We start from the raw sequence: 18,496 nt of genomic DNA on the forward strand, positions 1-18,496 counted from the left end.
AATTAAATTGAATTTGCAGAAGGTAGTTTATTAAAAATAAAGTAATTTGTTTCAAAGATTACATTTTAAATCTATCACACATTTAACTTTCAAATAAAAAGTCAAAGACTTTTTAAACTACCGAAATCAACTATTTCTCTATTTTTTCTCTCATATCATCCAATAAATTGCTAGATTTATTAAATAGATTAGTCTTTCTTCTGACGATCATACTTTTTATATTTTATGAAAATTAGTAAAACCGTTAAGCTGATTAATAAAACCCTCCACTTACTGTGGAAAGATTACAGTATTCAATTGCTTGCAAGGAATGCATGGAGAGAAAAGCTTGCCTTTTTGCTATGATGCAACACAAGACAGCCTATCGCATTTTCTGTGTATTATTAGAATGTAATCTAAACTCTTGACAAAGAATCATAGGCTAGTCCTGTGTGGTGCTTTGAAAATAGAAAGACATTACACTTTACAAATAGGTATGTCAAAAGCATCTCGGAAAAAGCATAAAACTATTTTATCTACGGCCGTTTTTTAAAGTAGCCGTTTCAGTTCAGTTCTCAGAATTGAAAAGTATCTCATAACAACAGCATGGTTTACTTTCATAACTGCATAATAGGCCTCATAACAACCACGGCCACCTTATGGCCGTGACCTGGTAGAATTGGCAACGTCGCAAGTGGTGTTGTTTTTGACAGACGTCCCATAAGATAACGTGGCAGACAGGTGACATCGGCTCATTAATTCGCACTTTATTGATTTACATTTAAATTTGTGAACATTTTCATAAAATCAAATATTAAAATATTGAAAATAAAACATACAGAATTGAAAACCGAAACAATATGAGTTAAAATCTATATCTGTACATTTTAAGCGGAGTCAATATTGTCATAGTCCAGTAACCAATCTTTCGTAAATACACAAATACCATTAGCTGCTTCCAAAAATAACAGCTATTACAACACTACTTGCGTCGTTGCCACTTCGAAGGCCGCGGCCTGGAGTTAAAGGCGGCCATGTAACAACACGGGTAATGAGGTTCAAGGGTTGAAAGAGAAGATCTAAAATCGTAATGATTCGAACTTCAACTAATCAGCTGTTCAGGCCAATTTAATTGTTGATTGGTGCAATTAGTGTGTTTCGTTGCATCACTGACGTGGCAATGAGAGGTTATAAACGAAAACATAACCTCTCTTAGAAGTTATGAGTAGTGATTTTTAGTAATTAAAACACTGTCGTAGGTAAAGTAGTGTACGCAACTCATGTAAATACTTTTAACGACACTCGTAGAAGTTTTTAAGGCACTAGCCAAGGCTCGTACCTTAAATGTTCTACTCGTGTCGTTGAAACTATCTTTACGCAATCGTTGCGTAAATTAATCTTGTACCTAATCAACCATAATTAAAAAGGTTTTAACTCCTTTAATTAAGTAGGTACCTAACGACTTTTGAAATAAGAATACCAAATGTGCCTAATGTGTGAAATGTTAGCTCATACATAGATTAATTAAACACGCAATCCAAATCACAAGTACTTCTTAGTTTCACTTCAAAACAAGTTCCTAGGGTTCCTAGGGTAGTTTCTTAGGGACAACACAAGCTCACATGATGGCAGCCCTGATTCCTTTTCTTCGAGCAGATCCTTCAGTTGATGTGACTGGGACGGGTGTCGTCGTTCTGTAATCCAGCTACTAGGAGGTCACGAATTGTGGATAGGCATGCACTGTGGATGCGATACTCCATGGTGTGGATTAACGTCCGCACGAGAGAGTACTACGACTATCCGCAGTACTATCCTGATAATTAGACCAATTCGTATATACCAAGGCAAAAATGTGGTTCGGATTCCACTATAAACTGTAGGTTCCTATTGCCATTAGCTGTATGGGCTATTAATTAACAGCTGTGTCTAAGGAATGTCGGCCTTAGTCACTAACAAGACTACAAGATCGTGCCACTCATCCTACACTCATCTCCATTCATACTTAGCTTAAAATACCTACTTTGTATGGTGGCCATTTCATAAGAAAGTATTAAAAAGTATTGAAAAAAGTATTTAGCATTGTTGTCTTTTACAGTTTAGTTATACAGGGTGAACAACTTAAATGTGCCACCATTGATATCTCAGAAACTAATACTATTAGATTTAGAGCAAACATTAAATAGTGCATCAAGACATAAAAAATGTGATTCCACTTTTTTCAAAAATGGCTGCTATTTTCCAATATATGGCGGGTAGCTTTAAAATTTATCATGGGGAACCTTTTATTCTATGATGATTGTAGAATGTAAATGCAACTTTAAAAAGCTTTTACTTTCGGTATTTTTTTCTCTAAAGTTACTATTTTAGGAGTTACCTTAAGGAGTGCCTTTTTTTCGTCAAAATTTTCGAGTTTGAGTGGATATATTCGTTTTGGGTCCCGCTGGACCCAAAAAGTGGTTTTTGAAGTGATGTCTGTGTGTGTGTCTGTGTGTCTGGATGTGTACAGAGCTAGGGACTACACCTGTGGTCCGATTTCAATGAAATTTGGTATGAAGGTTCTAATCCGTGGTATCTCCAGGCGTTTTTTTAATTTTGATTTTTTATGAGGATTTTCTCATAAAACCCCATAAAAAACTGGAAAAATCGGATTTTCTCAAAAATGGCCCGAACGATTTTGATAAAAATTTAGTATGTTGTAGCCCTTTAAATTCTGAAAAAAATGATACAAATCCCATTTCTGTACAAATCACGGTTCAAAAGTTATGGTAAATTATGTTATTTTCCCATAAAAATCCCCATAAAATAACGGAAAATCGGATTTTCCCAAAATTGGCTAGAACAATTTTGATAAAAAATTAGTATGTTATAGTCCTTTAAATTCTGAAGAAAATTGTACAAAACCCATTTCCGTATATTTACTCTCACCGCTTACTCATGAGAAAGGTTGTTGACAATCTTATGGGAGAAAGTATGTGTCAGAATGCTGATACCGTTTATTTCGTATATTCTGTATCCTGTAGCTCCTAAACGAGTAGGTTTAGAGAGTGGAAATGCAAAGGATAAATTAGTCTTAAAATTACATCTAAATTCTAAAAAGGTAAATGTAAGTGAATGTAACCGTTTAAAAAAGGCCGCCCAAAGTGACGGATAACTTTGAAATTTCATATGAATCTTCCAGTATTTAATAATCGTCTAAGAATGTCTAGATTCAACTTTAAGACTAATTAATTCTTTACATTTCTCCCCAAACTTACTCGTTTAGGAGCTACAGGATGCAGAATGTACGAAATAAGGTACTTTTTCCAAAAATGTTACACGCTGTAACTCCTATTAAGAGCAGCTTTAGAGAAAAAATGTAAAGAATAAAAATTAGAAAAAAACTGTATTTACATTCTAAAATCATGAAATACAGGTGTTCCATGAAAAAATAATTGAAGTTCCCCATTTAATATTTTCTCTATCTAATAGTTTCTGAAATATCAATGATGGGTTCACCCTGTACAGCTGGGAACATTGTCGTGTGAACATTCCAGCTGTTCAGCGGCGCCGCCGGCGGCCGTTTATCCCTTTTCGATTACTACATTAACTACAGATAATTTAATACGAATGACCATGAATAGTATTGATAACATTTTATAACTTGGTGTCCCAAAGCAGTTGTCTGCTTGCTATATCGAGCGGAACAAACATATTACCCCATTACTTTTCCAAAGTCAATGCTACATCTGTTTCACGTAAATTAATGGAATGTCTACTTGCATTATCCAAAGTCAATTGTATAATAATATAATAGTATAATAGGAATAATTCATATTTCCAGTTGCTAAAGTCAATGATGCCTTAGCCTAATTAATTGGTTATTCAATTAATTTGTAGTAAATTATGCTCAACTGTATTCATCTGAATGTTCCTCCCTTTGGTTCTGTATTTGTGATTTGTTGAAATACATGTGTCAACTCTTTTGTTTATCTTTTATCGTTATCTTGCAAGTAATGGCATGGCGACCAATAAACCCATAAGGTCAATGTAAAATTTCTTCAAGTTTAAATTAACGCAAAGAAAAGTCCTGTTATCGGAATTGTACCATTTAAGATTTATACCTTCCCATAGTTGGTTACTGTATGACTGTGCTAAATTTAATGCAGATCGCTCCAGCCGTAGTGTTTTAAAACAAAAGCAGAAGTGTTATATAGCCTAAGAGCTTCGCTCAAAAAACTCAATTACTTGATCGAATCTTTGTCATAACTCAAACTACTCAACCAACTACTCAACTATCAACTATCAAGTACTCAGTCATAAAACATTTTAGCAATTAAAAAATATATAAGAAATGATAGGCATATGGCAATTAAACTCAACAAATCTTTTATAAATCAGGTTTATTTATAAACATATATTACATTTGACAGAGTAAATAAGTTTGAATGTATATAAACTACTATAAAATACATTTTGGCACTTTGTTATAAACTAATCATTCTAAGTTATTCCCAACTATTAAAAATGAACTGATTCAAACAGTATTACATATTGTTAAAATAGTGTTATGACAATACTGATCCTGGAGAAGAAAACTGTATAAAGTAGCCAATGCCACCTGAGAGTCAATATGAGATACATTATGATAATGGTTAATGGTTGGTTAATGCATTTGAAAAAATATGATTATTTCTGTTAATGCATTATCACTATCGTATTTTATTCACCTATCTTTTCCCCGATGCCATTCTTACCACTTGGGCTGTTAACTATTACAATCAAAAGGTATATTATCTAATAAAGAGAATATGTAACTACAATGAAAAGTATTGCGATTAGCGACACAAAAAATACCGTTGATTAGGATAAAAAGAGCCCATGAACAAATATTCTATCTCGCTTTAGAATAACTAATCTAATCTAACATAATACAAATGACATTGTCCGAAAATTGTATGGAGGTCTGTGGGATGCATGGGAAAAGGGGTTAGGGGGCCAATCCCCGAATAGTTTTTTCCCGGGAATATATTTTTAAATGTAGCGCTCAAATAAGTTTTAATGATTAAAGAAATTCGCATACAAAAACTGATGAACATAAACTTTTCTGTGTGTTATCGAAAATGACATCACATTTTATCTGTTCTGATCCAGGGGAGGGGGGCACCATTCCCCTTCCCTTCATTGTTGGCGCTCAATTACTATTGCATTCACATACCCAATCTTACCTAACTGATCAGAATTTTATAGTATAAGGTAAAAAGAGAAACAATAAAATGTGGTGGAGAAGTAATGGTGTTCGACCGAATATAAAAATTATCTTAAAATTTGATTTCAGTTTTACTGTTGTAGTTAAAGCTATAGAACAAATTGTGTGTAAGTTGCAAAGTTAAAACTAAAACGTGCAACCTCTTATTCAATCACCTTGATGAATATTTGTTGAGCTATGCTTGTTGAATGAAATCCATTCAGCAGCCTACATTTGTATTGAAACACAAACCAATAAATATAATATACCTAACTTACACTATTTACAAATAGTTGTCACACTAATTCAATTGTAATATCTTTTTTTATATTCCACGGATGAATATAATTTTAAAACCTGAAAATAAAAGGATAGTCGAAATTAGTGAGGTTTTGTACGGTTTGACTTCCCTGGAAACAATCAGTTGATTTATTCGTTCAAATACACACCTACGTTCCTCCTCCTAACATACCAAACAACTCTATACTTGTGTTACGGTAAAAAAGATTAGGTTTAAACCAGACATCAATACAACAACAATTGTCTGGTTGTTTTACATTTTGAAAATAGAATGCAAATCGGCACAAGAGTTTCTGTTGCTGTGAGCTAATTGGTTGCTATTTCATGAAGTAGGAAAATAATTTTTATTTTAATTAAACTGCGCCTTGTATAGTATGAAAATACCCCGTCGCAGCTGAAAATAAAACCTGCAGGCTAAGTGAATGTCCATTTGCCTGATTTTAACTATAATTAGTAAGATTTTCACTATGATTAGTCAGATTTTTACCATGATTAGTCAGATTTTTACCATGATTAGTCAGATTTTTACTAAACTATTTTCTTAAACATATCAGAAATTTCCAATTTTAATAACATTAGATTTAATGCATTTAGGCCTAGTTTGGTTTGCTGCTACAAGAAATGTTAGGCTATACATTCGATAGCTTGATATGAAATAAATAAATTTGGTAAAAAAATCCATAACAAGCAAACTACAAACATTGTCCCAATAATTATAACATGGGAATTTTAAATTAAATCAAATTAAAATTTACTATTTTAATTTTAAATGTCGGGGGTAAGAAATGGGAAACCCTAATTTTTACCGTATAAAACCTCTTGAAATCTTCGTTCCATAGTCCGATCATGCTGCTTCGTGAACTCGTTTGCTTGGTGGAACAAGCTCATTCTGCCTTATTTTACAACTCTTCAAAATGGCATTTGAAAAGAAATAATTATGTTTTAGCGATATGTTATTCGATCTTTTTGAACTCGCAGTCATTTGATTGGACAGTTAAAATGCTAAATATAAGTGTTTATGAAATCTTTTCATAAAATCAGCCAATTTCCCCAGAGTTTGGCTGTTTACTTACGGGACACTCTGCATATGAGTTTGCACGGATGGAGTTTTGGCCTCTGGGGACATCAAAACGAAAAGCTCAAGCGGTCCCTGGTCTATGCCTTAATGTCCTACGGCAGTAGCTTATCTTCTACACGGGACATTTTCTGATGTTTCCTGAATGGGAAGTTCACCAAAAGGCAAAGCTTTAAAATTATATTAAGTTGCAATTTTAAAACTATAGATTCTATTTGTGGTACAACTTGTCATACAAGTTGGATTCCCTATAAAACGTTCCTTTCCACTTCCATTAAGAAAAAAATAAACTTTAAGTGTTAACAGATAAAGTTACTCCTTGTCCCTTGAGTATTTGACTTTTGACATTTCAATGCATACTGGAATGAGTCATAAAAGATCAAGTCACTTTTATTTGACCCGTTATGGTTGAATAAAAGTGGCTTGCTCTTGTATGCTACACACCTGTTACAATACGAATTGGACACATTGTATTTAAGTAAAAATTGTCAAATCGGACAGCATGTACAACATATCTACATCACTAAACTCCTTACAACACTTTTAAAATATTAAAATGTCTGACTTCTCAATCTATCGTCTACTGATAGTTGAGACAACACTGTAGTCCCTCGTGGTCGTTTTGGGCTATTTACAATAAACCAGCTGGAACTTACCATCTCTCACACAAGATGGTACATGACACACTCGACACTTGGAATTTGATGATTAACATTCTTGTTAACACGAAAACAGATAGCTGGTATGTATGGAATCACTTATGTCATGTTCTGCTGGAATACATATAATAAAGGCTAATCAAGAAAATCTGTAGTCTTTGACCCTGTTTCTTGCCAGGAGCACACAATTTTAAACAGTCCCCTTTGGCCCAACTTGCACGTCCTCGGTGAAATTGTATTCATGGCGTTATGATGCAAAAAATGTAGTTCGTAATCTCTTAAGTTATCACTTTAGAGCGGAAGATAAATTGTCTCATGTTTCACTAGAAGCCCGACTTGCTGTTAAATGATCTTCACCCTAAATCCTATTCGTCCGTGCAGTAGTTCTGTCTCTACTAACTCCCAGGTGCCGTGGTACGTCTGTCCTCACTGTCCTGTTGTTGTTGCAACGCGCGGATGTTCTGTGGCGGATGACCCACGTCTATCATCAGCCGCGTGTACAACGCATGCTCTGTGATGCTGAGCAAGGAGAACTGCACAGTGTTGAGCCCGTCCAGTCTGTAGCGCCTCCAGGAGGTCCGTAGCAGTTTGACTCGTACCTTCCACGCTAGAGGTCTGCGTTTCTGGTGCTTGATCATGGTGTACCTTGCGATCTCCTCTGGTGGTCTGGATATAGATGTTAGCACGTGCTCTACCCTGCAACCAAATATTTAATAATTGACATTTATTCATCGTTGACGATAATTACAAGCATTAATTGTCATAGTGTATTCAGGGCGGATACTGCCGTTAATCTAAACATTAATCCTACAATGATACTACCAACTAGCTGTTGTCCGACGTCATCCCTTTGGCAATAACTTGTAAAAACACATTAAGCCACTCGTTGGTGCTGTTTCGACGAATTCAAGCGGGCAAACAAGCAAGCAAATCCTTCCTCATTTTAGAGTACAAGTGTACATGGTGACCGAGCTTGGTTCAGTTAAAGGTTTGGTCAATCGTACTGATAAAAGTCTTAATCGAACCGTCCAGAAACTTGTTTTTATGAGATTGATTTATACTTAATACATTCTCCTCAATAACAATAGTACCTGGGGACCGAACCATGGCTTTAGGTAGTTTATTTCCATTATACCTATATATAGAGTTATCTTCAGTGAAATCTTCGCTTAATAGTTACATCTGATTTTTCCCCTTTGTACTGTATTTTGTAATCTGATAGTATACTGTGGATGGCTTGTTGTAAACACATGTTACAAGTTTTTTGTTTACCTTTTCCTTGTTTTTTTGTTCAGCCAACATGGTTACTTGGCCACCCTTTAGGCCAATAATAAAATTTTGACTTTCAATTTAATTCTTTTACGTAATTAGATTTTGTTGGCAGTTTTAACTGCATTAAACGCCTTTTTAGGCTAGAAGTATACTATTTACAACATTTGAAGGAAATCTTCGAAGCCGTATTCGAGATATTTGTGCAAGCATACATATAAGCTTACATACAAGCAGACATTGCTCATATAAGAGTATAGGATTGTATTTTTTATTCAGTTAGCGGGCTATTACAAATATTACTTGTTCACCAAATTCATTGAAGCCAGACTTAGCGAACCATCTGACAGTAAAGTATTTAATCTGGAATCGTTCAGTTCAATTGTCAAATAATGCATATCGACAGAATTTTTTCAAAAAATATTTTTTCGAACAGTACAACTGACATAAATAAGAACAATATAGTAGGATTTTTTGGAAGAACAGGAAAAATGCTTTTACACACTCAGGAGGCAGGCCTGTTGCGTGAGACTCCTGAATTGACACTACACACTAAAAAAACCCTCTACCCAGTTGGATACACACATGGAATTGTTTGTCTCATTACTTTAGGTTAGGTCATTGTGTGATCTAAGCCCTCAGAGCTCACATTCAATTCTTTTATGTTCCTACTCCACTGCATCCTCCAGGTGGATCCTTTCCCAATGCTGGCAGCGGGAGAAAGTGTGTACCACGTCGTCGGGAGTGTCCATCGATGTATATAGTCTCATCGATGGGAGGGTCCGGGCAGTAGATGCAGTCATGCTTTGCCCATCACACAGGTACAACTGAAAAAAATCCCTGACCTGTCAGAAAGAGGGTGAGGTAACAAACCACCTTCCCGCACCTTCAGTTTACCAAAGGTTGAACTTGCTGAATCAGTTGCCTGGTCCAGCTTCCCTGTCTTTCCTGTGGCTGTTGACGCTTTGTTGAAGAAGGATATGAGCGCAGCAGACGATAAGTCTGTCTGGGTTGTCTTAGACTCAACTTTAGGCTTAGGTGTCTCGACGACCGCTTCACTTTTTGGAGGACTATTCTATTTTGAAGGCTTCCTGCGTTTCTAGAAAGGTTCCACCCTGTCGTCTGGCAGGTACGCAATCTTCTTTGCAATTTTCTCCATGGCCACCTCTCTCACTGTCTAGCAGGCGAAGACGAAACCACTTGGTTAACACCTTTCTGGGTTCCAAAGGTGCCCAGCATTGCTTTTATTGTCTTCTCCATGTTTCGGAGTGGGGTTTCGATGCTTCTTTCTAAGTAAAGATATTCCTGACGCAGAAGCACCACCTCCTCCCTAGGAACCCTAACTGCTATGAAGGGGTAAGGGGTACCTCCGAAATCTCTTCACTAAACATGAAGGCTGGTACCAGTGGTGGTCAGACCCCTTCTTCAATGAAGTCACCAACGGTGCTTTTTCGTTATCAGAGGGGGTGAACTAGACACACGCCTTTCCCTCTGAAACGCTGCCATTTCTGATCTCTTGCTAAGAGGCTTGCTGAAGTTGATGAGTCCATAAAAGTTTAAGCCAGCGCATCGTGCAGCAATAGGCGGTTCGGTATCGGGCCCGAATGGGCTGGTTTCTAATGACGCTCCAATGAGTTCAAGCGGCAGCGTGAGGCACAAATCAGCCCCTTTGCCCATGAAGAACACTCTTGAATCTCAAGTGTGCACACCAAAAAAAAGGAAAACCCCCGAACGGGTTTGAAAAAAGAAGACAGAAAGGGAAGACGGAAGATAACGAGGAACCAAGCAAAAGATAAGAAGGAGCCTTGGCTTCAGAGAAAGTTGGGAGAAAGAGAAGGATCTCGCAACCCATATTAGTCGCCTCTTACGACAAGGGAAGGACGGATACGGCCCTCTAGGAGACCGCAAGGGGAAAGAACGATATATGAATAAGAAGAACTATTATCAGCTTAAGGCTTGTCTGTACTAAACTTAAACTGTTTTGTTTTTGTTAAAGTTCTACTTCCACACAAGGCACTAACCTGTAACCCATATCGTCGTCCTCGCCTCCCCAGCCCCAATACAAGTTGGAGTAACCATTCACTTTGAAGAAATGTTCAGTTTTTATAGCAAACACTCCTCCCACAAGCTGTCGATATGGAAGCCTGGAACATTAAATTATACGAGATTAATGTTATTTCTTTCATTTCATGGATAGGGGTTGTAGTATTTAGGACACATCTCTTTAGTATTTAAACTGAAGTAGCGTAATAGCTATTTACCTTACAAGTGTAGTAAGAGCGTTTTTACATCACGCAGGTGAATGTTGTGCAACGAGCGGAAGCGAGTTGCATAATTTACCTTAAGTGATGTAAACACGCTCTTGCGTAACGTGTAACGTACAAGATTTTACCTGACCCGACAATATACAGGAGGTTACGAACAATATTTTTCATTATCCATTTCACTCATCTTCTAACAGTAACGTTCATTTTTGAAAACCTAAAAATGACATGGGTTTAGTGGATCTGTTTCAAAGGAGCTTTTAAAATATGAACATAGTACAGTAGAACCCTGTTAATCGAATTCGGGTTAACCGATACCCGGAACAACTGAAATGGTTCCATAAAATAGTACAGGGCTGTAAAATGCTTTAATAACTTCAGTTGTTTAGCTTAAAGTGTTTTCTAACCCATTGTAACATTGTTTTAGCTTAAATAAAACAATGGGTTATATATCATTGAGTATATAGGCAATGGTTATATAGGTAGTCATTGTCTTAAAATAATTTTTTCTACACACTGTGGGAACACATTGGTTATTTTTAGTATATGATGGGTTAACCGAAAAATTGGTTATCCGAAACAGCACTCCCCTTTTATTCGGTTAACCGGGGTTATACTGTAGTATATCACATATGTTATTCCTTGATAAAGGATTACGTATGTATCGGTAAAAATAGTATCCCATGATATTAAAGTGGCCACTTTTGTTATAATTGGAGGTAAGAGAGTGAACACATATCCATAATATGACGAGTGTAACAAGTCTTTCTAGTCAGACTATGAAAAAGACTTTTACAGATGTATGGTGTAAAATATGATTTTATACAATTTTATACTCTGAAAACTTCAAAATTCCATTGCAAAGGTAAAATAGCTTAAAAACACACTAAGTAGCATATAGTATCTTGTATTCCCTTTCATAGAGGGCTGTGGTGCAAATATGGGTGTTTTTGGATTTTTACTCTGAAAACCTCCTAATTCCACATAATAACAGAAACTTTTTAAAATACTGTAGCTAAAAAACAAACAAAACAAATACTTATTGACGTCATTTATTTTGTGATAAAGGGTTAGAGAGAATATTGTCAATACAGATTTCCCATGAGAATGTACACCATAGTTTTGAGTCCTTTTCACTAAAGATAATAAAGAGGAGTTGACATGGGATCTTGATAACTCTATTATTGTAATTTGGTTTAATACTATACAATAAACACTACCTCAGTAGGTTGAGTTTTACTAACTGTCTTGATTAGATCATGTGAACTGGTTTTCATGTGGTTTTGTGGGGTAAATATGGATTTGTTGCATATTTATCATGAAAACATCCAACAAAATTCAGATACTTTCAATTCAGTTCTACACATTCTATAAAGATACCAAGAGAGTTATCAAGACCAATTTTCTTTAGTTTGCTGATTACATAAAAGCTGTTTGTGGAAGGTTGCTCCCCTCCATGACTTTGAGTCCTTGCTAAAGGCTCTTAATGATGTATCAGCTCAGCTAAGACTTGACCAAAGATAATGGTGAATCCCACCAAGAATAAGATGAAAATTTTAGCATCAAACAAAATTCTCTGGATATTGAATATTTACTACATTCTTATTATGACTCGCCATATGAGTTTGGGCCTGACATTAACCAAATCCGCGCCAAGACCTCTGGTATTTTCAAAATGATCTGCTCTGCAAGACACTGGGCATCCATGCTGATCCGATCCATGCCTGCTAGATCCAGTATAATTTTTATGTGTGGTAACAACTAGGGTACAATGTGTATTCTGGTTGCCCTTACCAGCGCAGCCTTATATTCACTGTCTTCGTTTCGTCTCAATACGGGAAGAATGAGCGTACGCCTAGTATTCATTTGATCAAAAGAACTGGTCACATGTTGAAGGAATTTAAAACGTAAAACACGCTAGTAAAGCTAGTGACGTAATTAATTGTCTATGTTTATTATCCATTCCGTTATCAGTTCTAATATCCTTAATAATTAAACCACCCTCATTGAATAAATGTACACCGTAATTCCCCATATTCATTTATTTAAACTATAAAATATTAAGCGCCTCCAAACGTAACCAGAACTAAACACACGCCAAACAACTTTTTAGATTTCATAAAAGGATGGTTAGTTTAATTGCAGTAGGTCAATGATGACGTTGTGCTCAATCTATGTCATTCATATCTGTGTATCTTTGTACTGCTGTATCTGCATTGCTTTTATAAGCCAGAATAGTCATAATAAAAACTCATTTCTAAGCCGAATAAAATAGAAGTATATGCTGTTTGCAATTATTCAACAAAGAACACTGCTCTGTTTTGTTATAATAAGCACTAAAATCACGAATCGTCGTGAGCAAATAAAATAACGAGCTTCCGGATTTCAAGGCTCCAGCAATCCATGTTCGTTTGTCAATCTTCTCTACTCCCCTTCTGAATTTCACCACATTATGGAGCCCAAGGGTTACTTTTATCTAACAATCATCTATTTTAAAATATTTAAATGTAAATTGTAAATGAAAAATAAACTTTTCACCTGCACTTGCATACAAAATTTAAAATGTATTTATGTGTACAGATTCACTGACAGTGCAGGCCTTAAAATAAATAAAACATTCACTTTGACCAACCTTGTCCCCTTGTTTCGTTAACGAAGCAAGTTGAATCATAAAAAAAATGATTTATAGGCTGAAAAACGTTGATATTGAATATTTAGCTTAATTCTTGAAAGCTTAAATAATAAAGGAAAAACCTTAATATTCCAAAGTATTTTATTGTGATAAACGTTTTTAGCCTAAAAATTAAATATTTGATTACTTAATCGATATCCTACAATTGACTGTGTCACGTACTTGTAGTCGAGCTCGTTGACAGCGACGGACATGTGTCTAGGCTGGACCGGACAACTGTACATGTTGCGGTCGTCCTCAGGCAACATGTCGACGTCGTGGAACACGAAACAGTGAAACATGACTCCAGGCTCGGGCATCAGCTTGAGGGCCGTAAGGAACCCAGCGTTCATCAGCATACCCTTGTTGAACGTGTCGTTACCCGTCTGTAACACACAGTGACACACTAAACATCGACTCCAGGCTCGGGCGTCAGCTTGAGGGCCGTAAGGAACCCAGCGTTCATCAGGATACCCTTGTTGAACGTGTCGTTACCCGTCTGTAACACACAGTAACACACTAAACATCGACTCCAGGCTCGGGCGTCAGCTTGAGGGCCGTAAGGAACCCAGCGTTCATCAGCATACCCTTGTTGAACGTGTCGTTACCCGTCTGTAACACACAGTAACAGACTAAACATCGACTCCAGGCTCAGGCGTCAGCTTGAGGGCCGTAAGGAACCCAGCGTTCATCAGCATACCCTTGTTGAACGTGTCGTTACCCGTCTGTAACAAACAGTGACACACTAAACATCGACTCCAGGCTCGGGCGTCAGCTTAAGTGCCGTAAGGAAACCAGCGTTCATCAGCATACCCTTGTTGAACGTTTCGTTACCCGTCTGTAACAAACAGTGACACACTAAACATCGACTCCAGGCTCGGGCGTCAGCTTAAGTGCCGTAAGGAAACCAGCGTTCATCAGCATACCCTTGTTGAACTTTCGTTACCCGTCTGTAACAAACAGTGACACACTAAACATCGACTCCAGGCTCGGGCGTCAGCTTAAGGGCCGTAAGGAAACCAGCGTTCATCAGCATACCCTTGTTGAACGTGTCGTTACCCGTCTGTAACAAACAGTGACACACTAAACATCGACTCCAGGCTCGGGCGTCAGCTTAAGGGCCGTAAGGAAACCAGCGTTCATCAGCATACCCTTGTTGAACGTTTCGTTACCCGTCTGTAACAAACAGTGACACACTAAACATCGACTCCAGGCTCGGGCGTCAGCTTAAGGGCCGTAAGGAAACCAGCGTTTATCAGCATACCCTTGTTGAACATTTCGTTACCCGTCTGTAACAAACAGTGACACACTAAACATCGACTCCAGGCTCGGGCGTCAGCTTAAGGGCCGTAAGGAAACCAGCGTTCATCAGCATACCCTTGTTGAACGTGTCGTTACCCGTCTGTAACAAACAGTGACACACTAAACATCGACTCCAGGCTCGGGCGTCAGCTTAAGGGCCGTAAGGAAACCAGCGTTCATCAGCATACCCTTGTTGAACGTGTCGTTAGTAGTAGCCAAAGGTCACTCCTATCACACCCACCTGTCAGGGCTGATGGGGTGAATTAATTGAGTTTAAAGCCCATCAGGCGGAAATGGTTGCTTCCGGTGCTACGTCACTTTGTGACGTCATAGGTGATGTGTAATTGGGGGGGGGGGTGTATGAGGGTGATCATATGGTTTTCAAGGTCATAGGTTTGTGTTTTAAAAAAAGGAAGCTATTCTACACTTGTAGTGTAGGATAGCTTCCTTGTTTTGTTTATTGTTTATTTGTATAAAACATTAGGGATGACAATAACTTACATACTATTACAATTAATAAGGAAAACATGTGCGAACGTACGTATCTAGAGTGAGCGTCTGCTAAAGTGTAAAACGAATGAGTTTATTGGTGGCCTTTATAAAGGCCGTTTTGTGTAGTTCGGCGACGCTTGTGTACTTGGATGTTTACTTCTTCAACTCCTCTATTGTATTATGGAGCTCTTTCCATCTTGCCATGTCTGCATTGTGCTCGGCCCATTCGATGTTGTCTCGAGGCTGAGCGCACCAAACACGATCAAATTTGCGGCGAATCTCTTTCTCCTCCTCTAGCAGTTGAAGTAGTTTTTCTTCCTTTCGTTTTCGCTCTTGCTCTTCTGCTTCGATGCATGCTTGGTGTAGGTCAGAGTCTTCAATATCGCTTGTCCACTGTTGTTGTTGTTGTAGGTTGGCCATCTTGTGCAAAGTAAACGAGAAAGGTTGAGTTGACTGGTGAAGAGCTGGATGCGAAGTGACTGTTGCGTGTAAAGAAGTGCAGGTCCCTGACGAAGTGGGCGGAGCTAAAGCAGTAGGGGTGGGGGAAAGTAGTAGAGGTGGGGGAGAGCATCATGAGGGCATCATTCCATCCGTTTTAAAAGTATTTTGATTCTACGTCCCTTGTCTTGTGAGTGATGTTTCAGTTTTTCTTGATAGGTTTTACAATTACATTGACAATAGGAGAAAGATTCACATTTTTTACAAGCCATTCCATCTACTTGACATTCAGGTGTTTTGAAACACTTAAGATTACAACAATAGTATTTTAAATCGTATTCCGATTTGTGATCAAAAGATGAATTGGAATTACACTGTGACATGTTGCTCGACTGAATTCTAAAACAAGAATGAAAAGCAATGTGTTGTGAGCTGCTATTTATAGTGCAAGAGTCAGCAGCTCTCATGCATCTGCCACAAGTTAGTCTACATTTTTCCATAGTAGGTTAACCATTTGTGTTAGATCGTGTATGTAATTTTGATGCTTGTCTTGATATGTTTTACACCTACATTTGCAATAGCCAACAGACTCACATTTTTTACAAGCTTTTCCATCAACTTTACTTTCAGGCTTTCTAAAACATTTTAAATTACAACAATAGTTATCCAAATCGTATTTGGATTTGTAAACAAAAGGTAAATTGTATTTACGCTGTGACATGATGCTCGGTGAATTGTTGAAACAAGACTGAGAGCAACTGCGTGTAAGACCTGTTATTTATAGTAAAAAGTTCAAGGTCATTTGTTTGAATTTTAAAAAAAGAAACAACATATCAGCATATAGAATTAATTATATGCTGATATGTTGTTTCCTCTTTTAATTTTTTTATTTATTTTTTTAATGACAAAAACATGTAACAAACATATGTACATAGATGGTTATTTACAGAAAAAAACTTAAAACTAACATTGATGGGTGATGTGTAGAGATAGTTCAGTGGAATTGTTTCCGCAAACTCCGTGTGATACCAAATAGAGGGATCCTGGTTGAATACCTCGCAGGTCTTCGTTTTGTAGTTGCTGCACAAATCGTCTTGGAAGATAAACTTGAAATTTCGGTTCATCACCTGGTGAAAACGGTGCCTCGCTCAGTGATGCTAAAATTGCGTCTCCATGTGAAGTTTCTGTCTTCTTCAGCTCGTGAACGATGTAGTGTTTGTGTTCCTTCAATTCGTGACATTTCTTAGTACTTAGAATGCTGGATTTGGACTGGGTGTTGAACTGATCCACCAAAGACTGGAGAAACTGTTGTGAAGCCATTTTCTTGATTAGGACTACCCTGTGAGATGTTGCCTCTGCGATGTCTGGAGTAATACTGATGAGAATCCTGAGACTGTCCACTGTATTTATAGCACACGTTCCCCCCTCCACTGCTATTTCCTTCGTAATACTTCCACTGTTGCTGTTTGAATTTATTTTTGTCCCAATAGTGAAGAACTAGAAAATTAGCTAATCGGTATGCGTTTTTTAGTGCACATTGTGTTACTGTGCGATAAGAGTGATCTGTTAAAGTACAAATAGGTCCATAATTAATTTGATGATCCTTGTCCATTCTTATGTCGAAAACATCGTGATATGTGTATTGTTGTATCCATTGTCTTTTTTCCGATCCTCTTGTATAAATATGGGAAAACTTGTTAGAAAAATGATACATGATATTGTTCAAGTGCTTATAACTTATCAATCCTTTGTTCCACTGAATATGGTGAAAATGTTTGGTTATCCATTTGTTTGTTCTTCTTGCTTTGTCATTCAATTGGTTTACTGAAAATGGAGCTTCAAATATAAACGGGTATACGACATGTGTAATCAAATCTAAAATCACTAATTCTTTTATCACAAATTCATCTTTGTTATCACGAAATGCTTGAAATTCTATTACACAGGGTTTTATATCCATAATGTTTAACCCTATCTACACACCACCACGTATAGTGTTCAACTGAATTCACACCGCGCCTTGGTCACTCTTTTATACTGTTTTTCTTTAATTACACTTCTTGGGTTGCTGGTTCTTCTTGGTTTATAGTTTCATATTCTTCAACAGCTTCTATCGCTTCTTCATCAATTGATTCGAAGTTCCTTAACTGTCTCCACATACCAACTTCATGAGGCAATCTATTAAAAATAGATGTATCCACGTGTCCGTATAATATGGTGCTTTCCGGTTGTTTTTCCAGTGTATCAATTAAATACTCCTTGATGATTGAACTTGAGAATACAAGTTGTTTCATATATCTAGAGATAGGAGACGTTGCATGCATTAAAATGTAGAATTCTTCACGTGAGAGTAAAATTTTACTTTCATGTTGAGTTAAATCTCTAAATCGTACTTGTAGTGTTCCACGATTCTTTACTATGTCAATTTCATTGTCAGAATCCAAAAGTCGAATATTAGTTTTCCTTCCGCAAACATTAGTATTTAAGTAACATTCAATTAGATTTAAATGTTTTAGAAAAGATTCCCATGCCGTTTCAGAAAATATAACCATTTTTGTACCATGCTGCAAGATTACTGTAGGTGTATATTCCGAAGATTTCATTAGTCCAGCTGTTACACTTTTACCCAAACATAGTGAGATAGGATAGTAAATGCGTAGGAAAACTTCTTTCAAAATATTAATTGGGATTGTATCTTCATCTTTCCGCTTCCTTTTAGTGCCATTTTTTTTAGTTTTTTCTTCTTTTTCTTCCTTGTCCTCCTTGTTTTCTTTGTCTTCTTGTTTTCGAAACTTTAAAAACTCTTCTATTTCATTGACGATT

The 18,496-nt window shown here is 37.0% G+C and overlaps 1 protein-coding gene across 1 annotated transcript in view; it reads right to left on the bottom strand.

The window, feature by feature from the left end:
* Positions 1 to 4,359: 4,359 nt before the first annotated feature.
* Positions 4,360 to 18,496, bottom strand: part of LOC128987023 (beta-1,4-N-acetylgalactosaminyltransferase bre-4-like) — a 53,099-nt gene continuing 38,962 nt past the window's right edge. Inside the window, exons 7-9 of the mRNA XM_054407678.1 lie at positions 13,625 to 13,827; positions 10,528 to 10,650; positions 4,360 to 7,933 (exon numbers count right to left, since the gene is read on the bottom strand). Coding sequence (XP_054263653.1) covers positions 7,633 to 7,933; positions 10,528 to 10,650; positions 13,625 to 13,827 — 627 coding nt within the window. The 3' untranslated portion in view covers positions 4,360 to 7,632. The remainder of the gene's footprint in view (positions 7,934 to 10,527; positions 10,651 to 13,624; positions 13,828 to 18,496) is intronic.

The sequence above is a fragment of the Macrosteles quadrilineatus genome, unplaced genomic scaffold (genome assembly GCF_028750875.1).
Source record: "Macrosteles quadrilineatus isolate MER2022 unplaced genomic scaffold, UCM_ALF_1.0 Scaffold_2__2_contigs__length_208266976, whole genome shotgun sequence".
In the NCBI taxonomy this organism is placed as follows: Eukaryota; Metazoa; Arthropoda; class Insecta; order Hemiptera; family Cicadellidae; genus Macrosteles; species Macrosteles quadrilineatus.